Source organism: Acipenser ruthenus, chromosome 8, assembly GCF_902713425.1.
Source record: "Acipenser ruthenus chromosome 8, fAciRut3.2 maternal haplotype, whole genome shotgun sequence".
Taxonomy (NCBI): domain Eukaryota; kingdom Metazoa; phylum Chordata; class Actinopteri; order Acipenseriformes; family Acipenseridae; genus Acipenser; species Acipenser ruthenus.
In genome coordinates this window covers 12,556,415-12,579,010 of record NC_081196.1, presented here as the reverse complement: position 1 = coordinate 12,579,010, position 22,596 = coordinate 12,556,415, and the positions used below count along the sequence as shown (strand labels likewise).

Sequence of the window (22,596 nt, the reverse complement as noted above, 5' to 3'; positions counted from 1 at the left end):
CCTCTATTGTTTACACAGTACATTAATAAAGTTGTTTACTCGATTTAAAAAACATTTTTAGTCACAGTAAAGATCATAATATTTGTGTGATTTCTTTAGTTTTTTAACTGATTTTGTTACTGTGATTGTGTTATTTTTTCTAACATTACAGTGTTTGGACAAAACAAATACCACCTGCCAGTTTCAGTCAAAATAGCCAGCAGGGGGGGGGGGGGGCGGTAGTCATAATAGTAGTTAGACTGCAGAAATAGTCACACTTGTTACTGCCTATTACTTCAGAACAATTAAACATCTTGAAGATCTCACAGTGTTATAGCAGGTTTCTATTTTTTTGTGTGCTGTAGATATGGTGCATTTGAATGTGTACCCAACAATTTACCATTTGATACCCAGAGAGCTAAACTGTCTCATCTGTCCAGCAGATAATAAGTACAGTAGCAATTTTGCATGCAAGACTTCTCCAAAATTATGTTTTGTACATATTTACTGAAACATCATTGCCTGAGCAAAACAGCATACATTTGTTGAAATACAAAAATAAAGCAGATCTATACTTTTTTAAATTGTACAATTTTAGGGCAGCAGTGTGGAGTAGTGGTTAGGGCTCTAGACTCTTGACCAGAGGGTCGTGGGTTCAATCCCAGGTGGGGGACACTGCTGCTGTACCCTTGAGCAAGATACTTTACCGAGATTGCTCCAGTAAAAACCCAACTGTATAAATGGGGAATTGTATATAACAATAATGTAATATCTTGTAACAATTGTAAGTTGCCCTGGATAAGGGTGTCTGCTAAGAAAAAAATTCCTAACAAATACTGTTTTACAAGCATGTTGGCTGAAACTGTTGGGAAAAAAACTGTATTCTGTTGTACTGTATCAGTCTGTGAAGTATAAGGCTAGTTTGGTTTCAAACCTTTTAATCTGGTACCGTTTTAAATGGAAGTAAAAATGTTACCTTAAGCAAACTAGAGCGTTCTCTGTTGAATGCCTTTGCTGGCGTAATGATGATTGATTGGGGTATATAAAACTGAAAGTGTAATATCAAGATTCATTTGAACTTGCCTCAGGCCGGGGCTCCTCTTCAACATTTACATAATGTACGAATTGGAAAAGGGCAACCTGAAAATAATATATACGTTTTTTTTTATTAGTCATGTTAGACGTGTGGACTTGAAATTAGGATTATTTAAACGTAATTATGAAAGACTATAGGAAAGATGTATTATTTATTTGCCCCTTTCTACGTTTTGGTCAAAACTCGCCTATTGGTACTTGGCCATGACAAACTCCAGTGAGTGACATTACCTCCTGTTTGTGTTGAATAATTGGCTGCTGTGCACTGATAGTGCAGCAGGTAGAAGAAGCTGGACTGATTTCTGTTTTAGGACAAAGATAATAAAATGAATTACAATAGTGAAGTGCGGGACTGTTTCAACAGTTACTTTCTTTGTTCTTTGGGATGTGAGCATTCTCTCCTTTACTATTGTTTAATCTCGCTGTGGCCCTAGTTCATTCTGTTTTAGTCAATTGTGAATGTTCTGTATTTCAGTTAACATTTTTTTAATGCAGATTGATTAAACTTGCAGCTGTACTGATATTACAAGCCCTTAATCGCAGTAGCATGTTAATGGTAATGTGATAGACGTGTGGGAGCAACCACTACAAAAGCTGGTCTAGGATTATTTTATTGGGTTTGGTTTATGCATGATCATTTTTCACATAATTTGTTACGTTCACTATTAAAGCTTATTCTGGCCGTCTCATTTTTTATTTATAGAAGTGTATATTTATATGGTATTATTTTGCACAGACTGCTAGTATTACTAGTTGGAGGCTCCATAGTTTGTGTTAGATAAAAACAGAGTGCTGATTGACTTGGACCTAAGGGGTGCATGGAGTATGTTAGCACACTGCTGTTATGACATCTTTCCATCTGGCACTAGGACCGTCTGTAAAGCTATTTTAAATCAGGCAGGGTTTAAATCTCAGATTTTGTGTAATGTTCATCTGGAGAGTAGATTGTAGACTGCAGATGGAAACGACAGCAGCCCCAGTTTGATTGTGGAACAAGATGAGATTGAGTTTTACAGACTGGTTTCATGTTGCAGATGGTTATTGTTGATTCTCAGGCACAGTTTACATTTTACAGCGATTGTTTTTTTTTTTTTTTTTTTGGTCAGGCACAAAATATTCTTTCAGCCCTGTCAACTCTCCCGTTTTCACAAGAATAACCTGTATTTTGGACACTTCTCCCGGGACAGATTTTCTCTCGTATTTTGCTCAAAACTGTACTGTTAAACCTCCTTGTCAGTAAACCTTTAATGTCTGCAAAAGTCATGGTCGGTGTGTGGTTACTGCAATCCCGGTCTTTTTCTAGCAGGGTTTAGGACCCAGAGGAGCCCTGTGGCAGGCATGCATTCAATGCTCGAGGCAAGTTCACATACTTAGACACGCACCTGCACCCCCACAACCCTCTGCTGCTGCTGCTCTGCAGGGGAAACAGTAAAAACGCTATCACGGCACCACACCCCCACTCGCAATTTTGTATTTTCAGAAGTTGACAGGTATGTTCTTTGAAGATCCAACTATTCAACCCGCCCGTTGGCATTAAATGTAAGTAAAAGTAAACTCGCATTTTTTTTACAGTGTAATGCATTACCACATTTAGTTACCTGTCTGAAAAATGAACCGTTACAGTTACAAGTTAATGGAAAACGTAATAAGATTACAGTAATGCATTATATGCAGTGAGTGTTCTACTCCCCAATACTGAGTAACTGATATAGCTTAATGTTTCTTCAAGTAAACTGGGTTGGTAATTAAGACAAAAGATAATAAGGGTGAAAAAAATGACATAGTAGTAAATATGTATCTGTGAGACTGAAAAGAGAGTTTACAACATAGTACATGTTTTAATATCTACAAGGTGGCACTGTCTTGTTAGAAAGTGTGAAATATCAACAGCTGTCAATATGGGCCACAGCTGGCCAGTATGTTTCAGTAAGAATGGAATTATTGTGAAACACAGCCACCACTTTGCCACAAAACAATATGACTTAATTCTAAAGTTGACAAAGTTACTCTCCATACAACCTGGTCTGCTTGAGGTGTGCGGCTGCATTCATCTTCAATTCGATCTTTTCTGATTTCTTGGCGTCTCACCCACCAGTTCCTCGCCCTGTTTTACAATCAGCCTCAAGGCCAGGCTGCTTTTTCACTTCTCCCCAGCTCCCGATGTCATCCAAAGGCAATCCGAAAACACAGACATGCTGTGAGCTGTACACAAATACAGAACACTAAAGACAGAAAATACTGTGGCCTTGATCTAAACAAAACTAGTAAGACACATGAAAAGTTAAAGGCAAAGTGTCTGAGAAAAATAAAACAAGAAACCACTTATATGTAGGACAGAACAATTCAATTACAGTCCTGTCTTTACTAGCAGTGTCTCCATAAAAACACTCACTTGTACAGCCAAACTCTCTTCAGCCATTTACCAATCTCTGTTATATCGGCAAGTCACAGGAAACGCCTGGTAAAAGGGATTACTACAGTATAAACTAACAGAATATGCTTTACTTCCAGGACATGGTTGAACAAGTAGAGATTCAAGGAATAAGGATCTGCAAGTGTTTTTTTTTTTCAGAGCAGAAATTCAAAATACCAGGAATTGTATCACACCTTTTTGAGTGTCTTCATAGCAGTGCAACAATTGTGCTACATCGACATATATATCACACGTCTGAAGCATTCATAGAGCAAGCATCCTTCCAATATTATTATTATTTTTATCTTAGCTTATTTTTCATAATTTGGCCTCTTCTCTGAGCAGTCCTGTACAGTAGCACTGTATGGGAAATGATTTCTAAAAAGCATTGGGTGTTAGTGTTTGGAACCCGAAAAAGTTGAAGGTAAATCAACACAACCGAGTCTCTTTCATTTTAATTCATCAAATGTTTTATGCAGCAATACAATATATAATACAATTATATTAGTGTTATACAGATTGGCTGTATAACATACTGTATATACAAAGATGGTATCTGATGCAAATGACATCACTTTAAGATCAGCTGTTACGTTTAATTATTCTTATTTAACGATACATTATAACTATAGTATAGGGTACTGAAGGATAGCAAGCTGATTTAACCTTTCAAGAATGGACGTACAGAACTCTAAACAAAATTGTAGATATAGTTAACTGATATATAGGATGCTACAGATTATAGTGGAATAAAATAAAGCATAGAAGCCCTTTATTACTTCATTACTATTATACCAAAAATCAAAGACATTCAATTTATTAAGGCTACTGCCATTTCAATAGGTTCTAAGCTGCAGCGCTGTAGATCACATTAGGACTTTTTAAATTGATTTTGCTGTGGCCTTGGATAAAGGGGAGTGCTTGTTGCTATGGAGACTCACTCCACTTCTAAGTTTATTGAAAAGTGTGTTCTTAATCTGCCAAGATGTCGCCGCTGCAGATTTGATATTGACTACATTTGGATCCACAATCATGTCATATTAGAATATCATTCTCTAGTGTCTGATTAATAGTCTTCCATAGTTTATGCTTTTGTGAACTCGTTATCACAGGACCTTGTTCACATGCACATGCAGATTAGCATTCCCCAAAACGCACCTGTGTGGGCATTTGGGAATCTAACCTTAAAGAACTACTTCTGTCCGCTTTCTTATAACCCGACTATCTAATTTTTCATCACCCTGCATTCGAGATCAGCAGGTTGATCATGTGATGTGACATGTGATCCATGCAACACTGAAAAGCTATTGGTGCAGCACAATTGCAAACAGCCTACCAGACGAGGCATGATGGTGGGTGCAGGTGGAGCAGGTGACACAGTATCAAGGACAGTCATGTTGGTAGGCTGCTCCAAGACATCAGCAATGACACAACAAAGGGAAAGTGGTCACCAAGAGAGACAGCTGTAGCTGCAACATGTTTGTGACAGGCAGAGAGGCTTGTCCATGTACTAATAAAGTGGCCAAGCAGTGTGTGTTGAATACGTACGACCTAAGTCGTGAGACTTTGGATTTTCAGTGTTAGAATCTCACATTTTAACACAAAAAGTACACAGTATTCTTCAAAAATCAACACTTTTTCGACATGCAGACTTCAAACAGATCAACCCTCTGAATATGAGATAGATGCCTGAAATGTTTAATTAAAAAAAAAAAAAAAACTATGGGAACCATTTAGCACAGGGGGAGTGCAGCCAATGGAAAGCAATTTAATGCGGCACTGTACATATTGTATTCAGCTTCCTAACAGGAGTTTTATAAACTACAAACAGCCCTGAGATGAGCTAAACCTGATAAATGAGTAATGTAATTATACCAATGATAAAGAACACCAGCAACGCCCAAAACATAAAATACATTTGGAAGAAAAACGATTTGGCTTCATTTATTAGTGTTATAGCATTAAGAAAATGAGACCAACTTTACACTGGTGTATACAGAAGGAAAATACGACCTATTGTGAAGCAATAAGGGAATAGAGAGTGGCAGACAAACACATCTGATTAAATCATATTGCACTTGATTATCAGTAGGTCTGTGCAATCATGAGACTTTCCTTTGGGAACAACTTTCTAAAACACCTCATATTAAATCTGGATAAGTTTGATAAAAACAACATTAAAAATAATTATGTGAGCCATGTAATTATTCCACCATCACTTTATAACACGTTTCTATAACTCTAAATTAATAAACTGTAAATGATAACAAATCAGTAATTGGATGCATCTCAATCTTCTGACAATGTTGAACACTGGTAAATCAGTAGAGTGAACCTGAATGAGACGTTCAATAATATTCAATAAAAGCACAGTAAGGCTCAACATAATACAATCAAGAGTTCAGGACCAGATAGTAAACTAAATACTCTTTCTATATGAACAATAACTCCAATGCACGTTCTGGTCATTGAAAATACTTGGCATGTTTTCATAACGTTGTTTATAATTGTGGCAAGTACCTGTTTACATTTTGAGCAATGGAAATCTAACATATATTGTTAAAGCAACAAACAACAATGGGAACACTTTTTAAGTTCTGTTAATTACAACATGATTACATATGAACTGCCACACAATTTCACACTGAATGCTTGAACAGTAAATTAATCCATGAATGATAACCCCTGTGATGCCCTGTGGGGTGTTGCTGGCGACAAGGATATGCCAGGGGTAAGCACTGAGCAGTCCACTGGAAAAGTCCACTGGAAAACCTCAGAAACTGGTAGCCGACTGATCGCATGCTTCAATTTCAAAGCAGCAACAGCGTAATGTGTTTAAAGTGTAAACTAGAATGAACTAGCAACACACTGTTATTTATTGATTACTTCATATCATTTAAAATACAATTGCAGTCACAGGAGTTACGATATTGCACTGCTATTACTGGAACTTTAAAATATCACAAAAAATATATTGAATAAAACAGACATGGATAAATACATAGCATGTATAATAACGTCTTGCTCCAAGGGCACTTAAAATATTGCACATAGATTGTCTAACAATTTTGGCCTTCCTTTTTGATATGGATGTGCTAATGGGAACTAAATTGAATCCCTGGTGAAAATTAAAATAAGAAATGTACCATTAATCCAGTTTTGTTAGTTTTTAAATAAATAATGAATGGTCTTTATTTACCATAGTGCCACATAAACCAAGTTTGGAATAGTTCCTAATGTACAGAAAAAAAACTGGAAATGAATTCACTAGACCAAAGGGAAGTGGATTCTGTGGTAAACACATTCCCGAGCTGGGGGTGCAGTAACTCCTAATACTATGTGACCTCACACATGTCAACAATGGTTACATATGTAAGATGATGTAACAAACAGCTGACCAAAACATTTTGGGGTTGAGGATTATCACGTCATGTTGGTGTGCCATTCAATTCAGCAATACCGTACCCCCAGATACTGATTTTTGTTTTTGTTTTGTTTTTGTAACATCCTGTTTCCTGTGGTCATGTGAATGTACTCCCAAAACGACTTTCCTGTCTAAAAATAAATGAATAAATAAAATAACAGCTCCAGTGGCCAAGAAGCTTTCTTAACCTTGTACCTATGAATATTATAAGAAAACTAGAAAACATATGTGGTGATATATTTTTTGTGATATTGTCACTAAATGATCGGATCGTTCAGTTTCTTCATGTGATTTATTAAACCATTTAAATGTATATTTATATAAGCATCAAAAATGTTGCTACTACATTATATATATATATATATATATATATATATATATATATATATATATAGACGCACACAAATAAACAACCACATAATTGATAGATATTTTCTGAATATACAGACAATAGATTTCCAACATTGAACTAAATACTGCCAACTGCCAATAAATAACTGAACTATTCAAATAATGGTCAATAATGCAGTATATACTAGCATGCAGCTTTTAAGTATGCAAGTATTATAGCAAGTAAAAATACCATTAACATTGGGTCGTGTTTGACAAACAGTGGTAAACAGAAAAAGGCAGCAAACAAATAATGCAGGCAGTACTTAATATCCCATTCGTTTCCCCTTCGGTTACACGCTTTGAGTCCGGAAATGGGTATTGTCTTGGCTTCGTAGGAATAGAGTGAATGGAAACTTGTTTTGAATGATACTGGTAAGTTATTACAGATTTGCCATTACTGAGAAAGTTAATAATAAAATAAGACACGTTTCACATACTTTTTCACGTACCATATAATTATGCATGTAGGCACATGGGTTTATACTGCAGCGTTTTCTATGCAAATGCACTCAGTCCTTTGGTTTTATATACTGGTCCATGCACCCAAGTCAGAGTTTAATTGTATCGCATTGGCAAGGATATAAGCACCCATGACTATATGTTTGCAGTGCTATACACAATCATTGTAAGTGCGCCTGTTTGTAGGATTATTTTCCAGTGGTTCTAGATTTTTGAGTAACTTGATTTCAGAACTCCCTGTGTTTCCCCCTATATACAGGAATGTGGCAGATGTGCAGCAATGACTGTGATCTCATTCAAAGAGAATTAGGGTACTGCCTTCCTTCCATGCCTTTCAGTGGCTTGTCATTATTCTTATCTAAATCAATCTAGGCTTGACCAAAAAGTACAACAATTTTTGGTTTAAAAATAGAATACATTCATAAACATTCACACATAACATCTACTTATAACAGTAAACTTTTTTTTTTTAATACAATAGAAATCCTGAAGCTTTGCAGTGGTTACAGCTAACTCCATGAATCTTACCAGTGCAATTCGCTATGTGTGGTCTCACATGTGTAGGCAGTTTGGAAAGAAACATGTTATTGCAACCATATATTAATTTAACAACATGATATTTGGTACAATAGTGAATTAAGAAAGCTATGCAAGGCATGCACACTGTGAGCTAGATTGCAGACTTTTCTGATAGCTAGTACAATACTAGGTATGTGTGCCTTTCAAAACTACACATATGTCATCTACATAGCATATGTCAGTGCACAAGATGTATAGATATTTTAAAACCTTGGCACCCGAAGCTCAATTTCCATAAGACACTTATTTGCAAGACTCTCACAGCTTGATTATATGAAATGTACTTGCATTGATGGCTAAATCAAAGAGAAAATGGAAAGTCATTAAAAACATTTTGAAGCAAGTGCTCAGGTACATTTTTAGAGAGTCATTTTAACAGTATCAAACTATTTTGTAACAATAATTGAACTACTCCTTCATACATTTGAGTTTTGCTAGTTTTGTACCATTACAAAATGTTTTTTTTATTCCTCTCAGAAAATGTGCCTGTGACTTCACACTTTCAAAAACTGAAACCAGCTCCCATTAACACGAATTGCAAGAAATGCAACTTACTATCTAGAAACCTTCCTACTTTATTTCACTAATCCATTACCGTACTTGACATGGCAACAGACTTCTCATGCTTTTAAAGCTTGATTGCACTAATGAGGCACATTTCAGCTGCAAAACTTTCTTTGATGTGGTAAGGCAATTACTTTATAATGTGCACTTGCCTCCCATTACAAAATACTGCTATGTGCATTCAGGCAGCTTTCCTTCATATATTTACAAAATGTACATAGAAATGACTGGCTAAACCAGCCCTGTTTTTACGTGCAATTTGTATGTTTTGTTTTAACTCCTCTAACAAAATCAGTTGCACAAGCACTATTATGGTAATCTATATATAGCAGAATATTATGCTACTGAATCTACACATTTTGAACCATCACTCATTGTATGGATTAGATAACCAATGATACAGTAGGGCTATATTATACTGTGTTGGAGAGCAATATTGGAAAACTCCACAGAGCAATGCATCTTTTACATCTTAAAAAAACATGTGTTATGTATTTGTATTATATATCTGAATAGCAATGTGCTTGGTAGCACTCTTCACAATGCACGTAGCTCTTGCTGTTGGCGGATTGGCATTTCTTCCCCAACAGCAACTTAACAAGGGCATCGCCGTCCAGGTTTCACAGCCTCTTCTGATGAATGGACAACATTTGGAATGAAGCCACTCTTCACTCCCTCCCAGTTTTCTTGAATATTTATCTCACCTCTCTTCACCAGCTCATAGATATCTCTGGTGAGAATGGTGAAAGACTCCTCTACATTGATGGCGTCTTTGGCGGAAGCCTCAATGTATTTCATACCACAGGCCAAGGCCAGCTTTTCAGCTTCTTCCCTCGTCACTTGACGCTGGAGACCAAGGTCACATTTATGCCCTACCAACATGAGCACGATTTGGAAAGGTTGCACGTGCATCTTGGCTTCATCTAACCAATTCTTTACTTGCTGAAAAGACCTGCGGTTGGTTAGGTCAAACACCAACAGCCCACCGACTGAGTTACGGTAGTAGGAGCGTGTTATCGACCTGCAATAAAAATAGTAATATAGTAATACAATTAAGAAGCCTTGCCTTATTTACAGATCTTTATAAAGGGAACTAAATTCAGTGTAACGCTAAATCCAGGGCGGCACACACTTGTAAAACAAATCCGTATGCTGGATTATGTTTGTGCCAAACTACATGTACATGAAAGAATAACAATAAATAAATAAATAAACAAATAAATACATGTATTTCTTTTTGTACCTGAATCTCTCCTGGCCCGCGGTATCCCAGAGCTGTAGTTTGATTCGTTTCCCTGGTTCAATCTCTACCAGCCGGGCAAAAAAATCCACACCGACCGTGGGGTCTGAGAAATCTGCAAATTTCCCTTCAGTAAAGCGACGCAGTAAACACGACTTCCCCACTGTCGAGTCCCCAATGATTATCAGCCTGAACTGATATATCCAAATTGCTTCCATCACAACATCTCTTTAATAAACTAGTGATGGCATATATGTGATGAGCTTTATCTAACAATAATTACAATACTATTATCATTTATCTGCAAGAGGTAATACTGTATTAGAAAGAGATCGATGTTTATACTGCCAGCTCTCAGTTCCATTCGTTTTCAGCATATTCCCTCTTGTTGTGTATTTCACCGAAGATATCAATTATGCTTCTTATGGGTTTGCAATTAACAGACAATTAACTGTACCAATTAAAAGAAAAATCTTACATTTTGACAAAGATATTGTAACAGATCAACCACGCCCCACCTCTACATTGACATACTGTCATTGACATCATTCTAGAGACGAGGTGTATTTTTGGAATCTTTAAAGAATTTACACTGTAAACAAACAAAAAAAAAGGATGCTATATATCGCATCAGGGAAAGGAGTTGTCACTTCAGCACCACAGTTAATATTCTCTGACCCTCCCTTTGCTACGTAACTGCGCAATTTCTTGATAGACATTCCAAGGCACCCAGGGTAATTTAAAGAGCCTATCACTTGAAAACGGGGCGAGGCACAGAAAAAATACAACGAATTACATTGAAGCATGCTGGCACTAGGAAGTACGTTTGATTTGCTGTATGATGGTTGAAATACACCGGCAACAACCGACGGAGATGGAGGAAAAACAAGGTTTACGCAGCTCAGGTAGAACTAATGTATTACTGATTGGTAAAATATTACTAGAATGTAAAACCATAAACAGTACATTGGGAGTATACTTTTGTGCAGTGGCATCTGCAGATTAATTACAATAAAGTAGCCGTTGAATATTTGTTTGCACAAACCGCATGTTCCCACAAGCAGATTTGTTTTAAGAGTTCAAAGAAGCGATCCGAATAAATTAGCAGATTGTGAGAATGTACTGATGTGTTTTTGCATGGAAGGTTTAACTCCACGTGTCCTCCACGCATGACACGTACTCCTCTAGTGGCAACAACAGGAACAGAAAGTCTTACACACAAAGACATACCGAACGCAGTTCATAGAAAGACTACAATAATTATGCACACAATTAGGGATGCAAATAGACTCCATGCTGTGATCTCTATAGGTGTCTAAATTATCCAGGCGCCGGAACCCATCAGTACTAATGGATTCCGGATCTGAACAGGCCCAGACAGGCTTGGGGGGGGGGGGGGGGGGGGGGGAACAGAGTGGGATTCGGTTTGGGGTTTAAGGAGATTCTGATGGACAGACCCCCTCCTAATGTTTAGCTGCACCTTCAGCATGTGAATGTTCCTGAACAGACCTGAACCAACAGTTTAGAAGCCCTGCCTGTTTGTCCCTGCTAAAGACACTTAACCCATCAGTTTGGTACTGTTACAATTCAGTCCCAGGTGACTCATACAGATGGCAATATTCACAGTACACATGTAGAAATTCTATTTTATTCACATCCTTACCGTTTTTTGTTTTAAAGAGTTTAATCAACTTGGTGTGGTATGAATGAAACATCGCTGTTATTCTAATGAATGTATTCTTGTTTAGAATTTTTTTTTTGTTTTTTCTGTTTCGGTCATCCCATCCTGGTGACTTTTTAAACTCTGAAGTCACCCCGGCAGCCTCCATAGAGCTTTCAAACAGCGCAGTGTAATCATTAACATGTTCCCCTGTAGTACTCACTAGGGGATGTAAGAAACACCAGATTTGTTCTATGTTCTATTTTTTACTGCTGCATTTCCTACATCTACATGGGTCAAAGTGTTGCAGGTGGGAGCAGGTTAATGGTTACACTCTGGTGTGCCAGCTGTACAGAGAAGACCTAGTTTAGTGCTCTCTTGAGGCCACACTTTTATCACCTGTTTAATATCACATATGTGTGTTTGGTATGGTCCTCTATTGCTGTTTCTACCGGGATCATTATTTACCAGGCTTGCTACTAGTAATGTCCCTTTACAAATAACGAGGTGGCTTTATAAAGTAAATGACCACTAGATTTGTGCAGCTGCAATGTCTGCCCCCTCTTGTAAAAAAACACAGTTTCAGAGGGGACAGAAACTGTCTGGACGTCAAACCATCGAACCAGAAATTCAGATGTGGTTGGAACAGTTAGAAAACACGGTAAATATTGATCGAAGCAGAAACAGCAATGGAGAAGGATTGAGAACACACATTGTATGATATTAAACAGGTTAGAAATGAAAAGTCATGAAATGTAGATGATATAAAGTATCCATTTTTAACTAGTTAATCATCTGGTAAAAATTAAATCTGGCATCATGGTATCTTCATGTGGATTAATGTAACTGGATTTTAAAAAGCCAACAGGATAAGTTCAAGCAGTATAATCGCAATATAATGAATTATCTTATCCTTCCTTTATGGGAACGTTCCAAGCAAGTTAACCACATTCCCTCTTGTACTTTGACACAAAGAGAGTTAATGATTCAGCATATTCTTTCAAAGCTTGGAATCACTACTGCTGTTAATTTAGTTTCTCTCACTTTGGACCCCTTAGAGGTGCTTTGGAAGAGAATGGAGCCCAATGAACACGGGACGTTCCCTGCAGATCCCGAAACCAGCCGTGGAAATAGTTTCCTTGATTCGTTACGGAAATATAAAGTAAAAGAAGTTTTCACATGGTGAGTTATGCAACATATTATAAACACAATATTTTATGCAAGGGAAATGTAACCAATTTTGGGTCATGCTTTATTTTAAGGAGATCTTTCTTACTAACATATTAACAAATCACATTGAATTAATTCTTAGTAAATATATTGTAATCTGTTCCCTTTAAAATAAAGCATGACCCAATTTTGTTTGACTGGCAGTGTATGACATTACTTAAAAGTGACGAACATATTGACAACATTCAAAACTTGTGTTCACGTTTTTAGCACAGAATGGATGATATGTCACTTTTGGACTAGACTATAGGCAAACATATATATTGTTACTTCTGAAGTTTAGCATTGTTTAGTCTACAGTGCAAAATACCCTTTTTAATGAGAAATACTAAAATCTTCACATTCATGTCTGTGTCTTGCATGTTTTATAACTTTATAATGAGCAACCTGCACACTTCTTAAGAAATCAATACGCTTCTTCGGAGTTGTAAAGATGGAAAACAGAATATCTAATGCTGTCCATTCAAAAAGCATATCTTTCCTGATAAGAGACTTTGCAAATTGGTATTGCTACATATAGAATTGTAAAGATATCTTGAAATGCTTAAGCTGCTAATGGATATTCTATTGTACTTGGACATTGCCTTCCCTTTCAAGTGACTTAGTGCTTTTTGGCAGGAAGTATTTCAGAAACAAGTTTGTGGATTTGAATGCCCTTTTGTGTTTTGAGGGGGGTTGGTTGCTGCAGACACACTAGTGTCATTTCTGAGGGTGGTAGACCCAGAGAAAAGGCCACGGCAAGGTTGAATTAAATCTTATGTTTTCCTTTGTGTGTCTCTTTCAATATGTTAGAATCCCACTACAGTTTAAAGCAACTAACCATATTTTTTTTTGTAAATCTGTAGCAGATAATTTTTTTACCTCTTCTTTTTTTTTACATTCAGTAATTTACAAACAGGTTTTGCTATAACAAATGATAATGGTTACCCACATCTGCAATGTCCCTGCTAATCTTGCCCACATTGCACCACGTGGTGCTAGATACAAGCTACACTGTAACTGATTGTTACTATTATGGAAATTGATATGGAATTCTACTCGTCCTTCACCCAGTTAGATTTTCTTATGTATTACATTACTAAATGTGTTGCTTTATTGTGACCCTTTCAAAGTTATTACAGCAGCCATCCCATTAGTAGTACATCTACATACAGGGGTGAAACATTTGTAAGGGAATGCAAAGGTTTAGAACTGAAGCTGAATTTTTTTTTTTCTTTCACTGAAACTGTCCTTTATTTCAGGCATCTTTTCAAGACGATATCCATGAGTCAAGGGTTGTCAGTGTTAATCTGTGGGACTGGGATCTCCAGCCAGTATTTGGCAGTCCGTTATTCTGTGAATACACCAATGCTGCAGAGCTTCATCAACTATGTTTTACTGTTATGTGTTTATACATCAATACTGGCATTCAGAAGGGGTAAGTAAGCCTATGATGCCAGGCATGGGATAATTCTCTCCCTGCAGCTTGGATAGAATAGAAATGGTCATCTATTTTGGTATGGACATTTGTGACAGCCTGGCTGGCAGTGGTGAGTGTGATGACGTCACGGACCAGGAAGTAACTGACTCCAAAACAGTGGATGGGCGGGTGAAACCGAGTGCAAAAGCACTCAGCGTATTTAATAATAAACAAACAGAATATTTAAACAAAATACAAACAAAAGGGCACGAGGGCCAAACGAATAAATAAACAAACAAGTAAGTGCCGTGCTGGATAATCCAGCACGTATTAGCAATTGTTTTTTAAATGTTATTCCTTCTCTCCGCTCCCCGTACTCTCTACTCCAACACCCCAACCCCGAGTGCAGAGTGCTGCTGGTTTATATACTCCGGCCGAGGGATTTAACTAGTTGGTAATTATCTTATTATCCCCCGGCCAGAGTCTGCACGCGTTTGGTAAGGATGCATGACTGTCAGCTATTTAAATAATCAGTAGCTGATCAGCCATGCATCCTCACGGGGTTTTTAAATAATAAAATACAAATAATAATAAATAGGGGCGGGACACTCCGCCACAACATTCCACAGCAGGTGTTCAGTTTTTTTCATGGGTTCTGCCAACGACTGCAGTATTACCATTCGGTTTTGATGAACCTATGCTCATACATTTGCTTTGAAAGCTATTCTACTTCCTAAGATTATAAGCTGCCATACTTTTTTATGGTACTGACACACGTTATGTACCAGTGTCGCTTATTTAGTTGGGGTACGTGTATGTTACTGGCATACCCATTAATGAAGTGCTAATTAAAACACATCCATATACTGCACAACAGCAAAACTATTTTTTTTTACTGATAGGGGATGACAATCTTTTGAAAATTCTGAAGACAAAGTGGTGGAAGTATATGCTGCTAGGGATTGTTGATGTCGAGGCTAATTACATGGTGGTGAAGGCTTACCAATACACAACGCTAACAAGTGTCCAGGTAAGAAACAGACACCCAGATCGTTTTTATTTTATTTCTGTATTTATTTTTTAAAAATGCATGATTAAAAACATGTTTGGGTGAATATTTGTAAGTTGAGGTAGTGTAGCAATGTAACTGGAGTTTTTACAATGCCTTTTTAATGAAAAACATGATCTGCAGGAAGTAAGGTTTTAGGTGTGTGAGAAATAAACACTATTTAACCGGGCTTTGTTTGTGCTGTAATACAGAATCCTTGCTTCATATTCTCACCTAGACTGAGGACAGAGGGTGGGAAACACTTTTATTTTTACATAGATTGCATGAAATGGGTTATCAAGCCATTTTGTTGATGCTGATTCATTGGGATCCTTCGTGAAGTAGGAACTACTAGGAACTGGACAAGCATTGATGTTCGTCATCCAAGACCTAAAACGAGTTAGTAAAATCAAAGAAGGATAGTGTTGCTTTTTAAAGTGTTGTTGCATTTTGTATCTTTATTTCCATCCAGCTGCTGGATTGCTTTGTGATCCCGGTGTTGATGGCACTGTCATGGTTTATCCTTCGTACTCGATACAGGATAATCCACTATGTCGCAGTGTGCATCTGCCTGCTTGGAGTAGGTGCGATGGTCGGTGCAGACGTGCTGGCCGGAAGAGATCAGGGTGCCAGTAAGGAGAAAACTATTTTCTTCTAGTGCTCTCTTTGGAACGTGATGGTGATTTCTGAAATTGAAAAGTAAAAGAAACAATCCACCCCTTACAACATAAACTAAGAAGGTTAGCTTGCTCGTTTTAATTAAGAATCTAACAGTTTTTAGTTCTGCCTGATATATTAACAAGGATCTGTTTTAATACAGGAACTGTGTTTACCACAGTAGTTATACAACATGACACACAAGTAAGGATCATAAGCAGAAACTGCAGTAGAGCATGCTGGGGATATTTAGGATTGATTAACGACTTGTCATCAAGATTCTAACAAGTACTCGCACAGTTGCTCAGCTGCATACAATGTATATTTGAATTGTTTTAGGCACAAACATCTTCCTGGGGGACAGTCTTGTTCTGATGAGTGCTGCTCTGTATGCTGTGTCTAATGTGTGTCAGGAGTACACCGTGAAGAACCTGAGCAGAGAGGAGTTCTTAGGAATGATTGGCATGTTTGGAACCATCTTCAGTGGTCTGCAATTGTAAGAGAAATTCAGTCAATACACTTGAGAACCGTAGAAGGGTCTACATAAATAGGATAAGGGGTAAAAACAGAATAGGGTATTTATTTACTTTTGTTTTCAGACAGGAAGCTGGTGTCTTATTAATATAACCCCCTAGTCCTTTATTTCCTGCTGGATGCTCTTGGTGGTAATGAAGGAGAGAGATAATAATTAGGTTGTGAGATCTAGTCACAAGAAAATTCAGCACCTCAAACAAAAACATTTTTGAATTTTTATTTGGCCAGAGATGAATGTAGGGTTACATGCACTGAAGGTGAATATGTATTTAAAATGAAATGGATGACAAGATATATTTTAAATGAAAATGTTTCACTTTTATAAAAAACATGTTATGTTTGAATTTTGTTTAAAAAGTAGTTAATACTGTACATGCCTTGACCGTTTTTCTTTTTTTTTGTACAGAGCCATATTGGAACATAGTGAAATCCCCAAAATTATTTGGGATTGGCAAGTTGGTAAGTCATGAGTCGTGTTTTTTTTTTTTCTGATTGAAATCAGAATCGTATTGAATTTAAGATTGAAAGTGAGGTTGCTAATCTTTGCATGGATAAAAGAAAGATGACTTCCATTGCATAGCACTTTGAGCCATTCCAGGTTTTCCTATGTGATGAATTCCCTTTCCTTAAGTATTAAGTATTTTATGGGGTTTCAATCATTCTGAGTAGTTCTGTGTCCTGACTAATAAATAGTCTTCCTCATTCAAAACTAGGTGGGGCTAGCAGAGTTGAAAAGACACATTGTCACATGATTTTAATGGAACGAGGAAGGCTAAGGATACTCCAGATAAGCTCCAGATCAAAGCCAGAAAATGGTAGATTTAGTATGGGAGCAACAGAAGCCCTTAGCACCATAGTAAGGGAAATGATAATTGCTGCTGTTGAAACATTTTTTATGGGGTTATCCATAATAATACAGAGCGGGGTTGGTTTATTTCACTCTCCTGATTTGTTTGGGTAATTTTCATTGGTTAATCAGTTTGGGAATAAAACATTACCTTGTTTTCTTCCAGCGCTGCTGTTTGCTGCGTATGCCCTCTGCATGTTTGCGCTGTACAGTTTCATGCCAGTGGTTATTAAACTTGCCAGTGCAACTGCTGTCAACCTGTCCATGCTGACCGCAGACCTCTTCAGCCTGTTCTTCGGGCTCTTCCTCTTCCACTACAAGGTAAAGAAACCGAGAAGAAAACAGAATATACTGTACACACACACACACACTGTGAAGGTGTAGTATATTCTGTAAAGTCATTGAGATCCTTCTGCTTTCAGCAGCAGTGTGGAGTAGTGGTTAGGGCTATGGACTCTTGACCGGACGGTCGTGGGTTCAATCCCAGGTGGGGGACACTGCTGCTGTACCCTTGAGCAAGGTACTTTACCTAGATTGCTCCAGTAAAAACCCAACTGTATAAATGGGTAATTGCATGTAAAAATAATGTATAAAGAATAATGTCATTGTATGTAAGAAATAATGTGATATCTTGTAACAATTGTAAGTTGCCCTGGATAAGGATGTCTGCTAAGAAATTAATAAATAATAATAGGATGAAAATCCACCAATGAATGCACATTTATATGGTCACATGATGTGACACGTGCAACTGTTCATCGACAATTGTCTCAAAGCAGAAGGATCTCAATGACTTTACAGCATATACTAAACCTTTACAGTGTATGTTTTGGCATTGTGACAGATTGTGACAATACATGCTGTGAACTCATTCACTCCACTCGCAGAGGTGCTTTTTTTTTTTTTTTTTTAATTTAGTCGTTGCCAATTATTTTTTATTATTTTCTCCCAATTTGGAATGGCCAATTATTTGATTACGGTCGTCTCACCGCTACCACCCCTGCGCTGACTCGGGAGGGCGAAGATGAACACACGCTGTCCTCTGAAGCGCGTGCCGTCAAGCCGACCGCTTTTTTTCACACTGCAGACTCACCATGCAGCCACCCAAGAGCTACAACGTCGGAGGACAATGCAGCTCTCGGGCAGCTTACAGGCAAGCCTGCAGGCGCCCGGCCAGACTACAGGGGTCGCTGGTGCGCGGTGAGCCGAGGACACCCTGGCTGACCTAACCCTCCCTCCCCCCGGGCGCTGCTCGGCCAATTGTGCGCCACCCCTTGGAAGCTCCCGTCCTCGATCGGCAAAGGAATAGCCTGGATTCGAACGCGCGACTTGCAGGCTATAGAGCGCATCCTGCACTCACGTGGAGCGCCTTTACTGGATGCGCCACTCGGGAGCCCCCGCAGAGGTGCTTTTAATGTTAGCCTTTGCTAACGACCTCTAAAATGTGGTACTTGTGTCCCTGTGATTCTTCTCAATGCCAGTTTGCATTCTTCACACTGATAGCAGTGATAACATTGCAGAGTTGGCTGTAACAATAAGCTGAGCTGTGGTGTCCCAAATGCTGATTTGTGTTGCAGGAGGTCAAAGTCTACAGCAGATGCTGTATAAAGTGCAAATTTGTAAAATTGTGATTAGTGACGGTTCTGAGACTGTTTTTGTGCATTGCTTAAGAAACCTGGCAAGTATAAGCGTGAGGTATGACACAAGCCAGATACTCTAGTATGGGAGAAACACGAAACACATACACACCATGATATGTCCACAGCAGTAGACATGATGTCCTTGTAAAACCTCATCAAAAGAAACATTGTAATTGGCGTTTATAAATATAATTTCTTTTCGACACAGTCTGCTAGCATTTATTATTTCTCCATGTTGATGCATATGTCACGTCTACATATATTCTGAGATCTGTGTATCCAACTGGAAAACTTGTAGCATATAATATTATCTATAACTGTTAAACACTCAATAGTGCTACATTTAGACATACTAAAAGAAACTTTAGTATTTCTAAATTTAGCATAGAATATTAATATGGGAATATCCAGAGGTCAAGAAAGAAACCAGATTTATAAGATTGCTGGGAATATAATTTAAAATGGCAAAATGACTGTGGTTAGCCGAGGACTTCATGATCTAGCAAATATTCTTATTCACGTTTTTTTTTTTTTCTTCTTCTTCTTTTCTTTTAATTGTCTCAATGCAGTTCTCAGGGTTGTACATCCTGGCCTTCACTATGATCGTCGTTGGGTTTGTTTTGTATTACTCCATGGCAACATACACCCAGGAACCTGCACCTCAGGAGACTGCCATAGATGGACTGGACAACCCTGTCTCGGAGACTGAGGACGACAACAGACAGGAAACGGCTATACAGTTCCCCTCAGGAGAGGACGCTGCAGAGACAACACGGTCACAGTGACCACGTCAGGAACTGAAGACTGACAAGCATAGCAAACGCTATAATGGAACAGCCAACTGGCATGGAAGGGAACTTGCATTCATGTACTCTTGTGCCTTTCATACACACAGGAGGTCAAAGCGGTTTACAAAAACAGAATTTAGGCAGTAGTCTAGAACCTGCCAGCCATTTTATTTCATATTATTATTAGAGTTAATTTTATTAGGGACCCTTAAAATGTGTTCCACTCTATATATTTAACATTTTGGAACATTTTCACTTTTGATTTATTTATTTTTGTATTTTTTTTTATTTTTAATGAGTTGTTTTTATATATTGTCATGGAGATTTCATAAAACCCCAAGGATGATTAAACTTTCTCTGTTCGTGGGATGAAGTTAATGGTGCTGACCTCTAAAATGCAATTAGACAGACTCTTTTTAAAATGCCTGCACTTCATTCAACTGTAAACCAGTCCAGAGTTTACTTTGAACTGGGTGGATTTTATGATCATGCGTTTGTGTAATCATATTAGATAATTGGATATGGACAACTGCACATGGACATTGCAGGGAATTTACAATTTAAACAATTATGCAATCCTCCTTGGAGGGGAAAAAAAACAAAACAGAACTGTGGTTCTGATTGTCTTCCAAGCTTTCAGCAGTACTTGAAGCTGCAGCAGCAGCGTGTGCCTTTGCTAACAGTGGTATATTCTTGCATGACAAGTTATGATAAAGAAATCTAGATGTTAAGGCAGTCAGTAGCCAATTCTATTCACTGTTTTATGTCCTTTTAATGGGGAAACTACTAGATCACATCCAGTGGGATTGAAGTAAAATTAGACAACTAAGCAAGTATTGGTACTTGTTGCTCATCTTTAAATCTAAAATCTTTTAGGAAAAAAAATATTTTTAATTACAAATGGCACATGTACATTGTAGTGATTGATTCATTTTAGAATGTATAAAAAAAACTGAATCTTTGTGATGCTGTCAGAAGGCTTGGAGCTTGTGTTTTGAGATGATCAATGAAATGCTAGTGCATCAAAAAAAACCATAGTACCGGAGTGGGAGTTCTTGGTAGCAAAATGTTTGTTTTGAGCCTTGGTATACAGTGTGGTCCTATTGAGGTTTGATTGAATAGCACTAACAAACAGAATCTACCCTGTAGTTTCTGATAATAAGAATGTATGATTCAGTGTTCGTAGATTGAAGAGGACTAACAGGAGACAAATGTTTTATTTTGTCTGTGCCTTTTTAATAATTTTTTAATACATATTTTTATTTTCCACTTTCATCTTATCTGCAATGTGTCTTATTTATTTAGTATTTTATTTTATTTTTGCACGTTGCCTTATTTTCACTTCTTTGCCCCACACTGCACTTGCTCAGCAGTCTATTGACTGGTTTCATAGACTGTGATTGGCACTAAGGTAACATTAATTAGTCCAAGATTACTAATTGGGGGTCTGTGAAACTTGCTGTTTGCACAATATGCACTTGGGCATTTTTGGGACCAATAAGGGAGAATCACCCAAAAGTGGCAATCATTTTAATCCACATGAGTTAATATTATACCACAAAAGACAAATATGTTTATTTGTTTGCACTTATTTTTAGTACTACAGTGTACCAAATATTGTTTCATAATGTACAATAGTATCCATAAGCTTTTACAGCTGCCAGTGTGATACCTACATGGGATTACTAATATCTCCCATGAAGCTTTAAAAGCCCTTGTTTTAAGTTTTGGTCATTTTCATTAAGACAAAAATACAAAAGTAAGTTGTTTTGGATGTGTACTAAAACCAGAAAATGTTTGATTTTGTCATTTTTAATTTGCACCTTGTTTAATTGTTTATTATTAAAATGAGCTTGAGACAATGCTTGAAAGGCTATACAGGGAGTCTCATTACCTGTGTTTGTGAAGCCCAGTGTGGAAGTACTTTAGGACTCCACTTATGCCAGATCAACATAACATGTCAAACGTTTTGAAGAAGTCAGTAGAATCAATGTACCTCAGTGTTTTTCCTTACAGGCTTTTTAACAGCCTAAAGTAGGAAGGTAGATGTATTAAGCATTACTATCAGAAAGTCTTACACTGTATTTAAAAAAAAAAAAAAAAAAAAACTGGTTCCATCGATGCTTCTTCAGCTGTTCATATCTTATCAACTGCTTCAGATGCTGACTTCATATTCGGGCAAAATTGAACAGTGCCCTTCTCTTGTCCTGTGACCTACTGTAAGGATCTCCATATTAGTTTAAGCATAATAAACAAAAACTCTTTTTGAGATATTGGATTCATATTTTCAAAAATGTATTATATGATGCTTTAGGTCAAGTTTGATCATGGGTATCTTACAAGGAAAGAAATACCCGTTTTGTGGTAATTTTCAAAGACGTCGCCAAGACGCGGTCTGAGCCTCATATCCGAGACCATGTGAAGTTCTGACGGACATCGTGTTTCAAGGGGGTTATGCAAGAAACATGTGTCCATGACTTTGACATTGACCTCTGACCCAAAAGGGTAATTTGTATCAACTGCTATCCAGGTGGGTTTACTTCAAACCCATATGTAACAAAACTGTGTAACCATTTGTAGTAAATTCTATTGAATGCAATCACTAGGTCAGAAAGTCTGTGCCAGAAAGATCATTTGAGCTGCTGCT

General features: G+C 37.5%; 2 protein-coding genes across 4 annotated transcripts; one reads left to right on the top strand and one right to left on the bottom strand.

Annotated features, from left to right (window-relative positions):
- The first annotated feature begins 2,476 nt into the window (after nt 1-2,476).
- On the top strand, nt 2,477-21,811 carry LOC117972611 (solute carrier family 35 member F2-like). 3 transcript variants are annotated; one of them, XM_059028520.1, is made up of 9 exons: nt 2,477-2,613; nt 12,865-12,988; nt 14,278-14,453; nt 15,338-15,465; nt 15,956-16,115; nt 16,480-16,636; nt 17,081-17,133; nt 17,688-17,842; nt 19,731-21,811. In XM_059028520.1, the coding sequence occupies exons 2-9, from the start codon at nt 12,882-12,884 to the stop codon at nt 19,944-19,946; spliced, it is 1,152 nt and encodes a 383-aa protein (XP_058884503.1). In that variant the 5' UTR covers nt 2,477-2,613; nt 12,865-12,881; the 3' UTR covers nt 19,947-21,811. The 3 variants fall into 3 exon arrangements, with proteins under 3 accessions (XP_058884503.1, XP_034778193.2, XP_058884504.1); XM_034922302.2 differs by lacking the exon at nt 2,477-2,613 and adding an exon at nt 10,911-11,051; XM_059028521.1 differs by lacking the exon at nt 2,477-2,613 and adding an exon at nt 12,387-12,467.
- LOC117972612 (ras-related protein Rab-39B-like) lies at nt 5,416-10,798 on the bottom strand. Its single transcript, XM_034922303.2, has 2 exons — nt 10,150-10,798; nt 5,416-9,927 (listed from the first exon to the last, which is right to left on the bottom strand). Exons 1-2 carry the CDS (start codon nt 10,362-10,364, stop codon nt 9,501-9,503), a joined length of 642 nt encoding a protein of 213 aa, XP_034778194.2. The 5' UTR covers nt 10,365-10,798; the 3' UTR covers nt 5,416-9,500.
- Nucleotides 21,812-22,596: the final 785 nt, after the last annotated feature.

Bases quoted from the DNA above. Each gene is read 5' to 3' on its own strand.
- LOC117972611 (XM_034922302.2), top strand. From the start codon at position 10,985: ATGATGGTTGAAATACACCGGCAACAACCGACGGAGATGGAGGAAAAA. The intron at 15,466-15,955 runs GTAAGAAACAGA...ATTTCCATCCAG, and splicing joins CAACGCTAACAAGTGTCCAG to CTGCTGGATTGCTTTGTGAT. The intron at 17,134-17,687 runs GTAAGTCATGAG...GTTTTCTTCCAG, and splicing joins TATTTGGGATTGGCAAGTTG to CGCTGCTGTTTGCTGCGTAT.
- LOC117972612 (XM_034922303.2), bottom strand. From the start codon at position 10,364: ATGGAAGCAATTTGGATATATCAGTTCAGGCTGATAATCATTGGGGAC. The intron at 9,928-10,149 runs GTACAAAAAGAA...TTTTTATTGCAG, and splicing joins GCGGGCCAGGAGAGATTCAG to GTCGATAACACGCTCCTACT.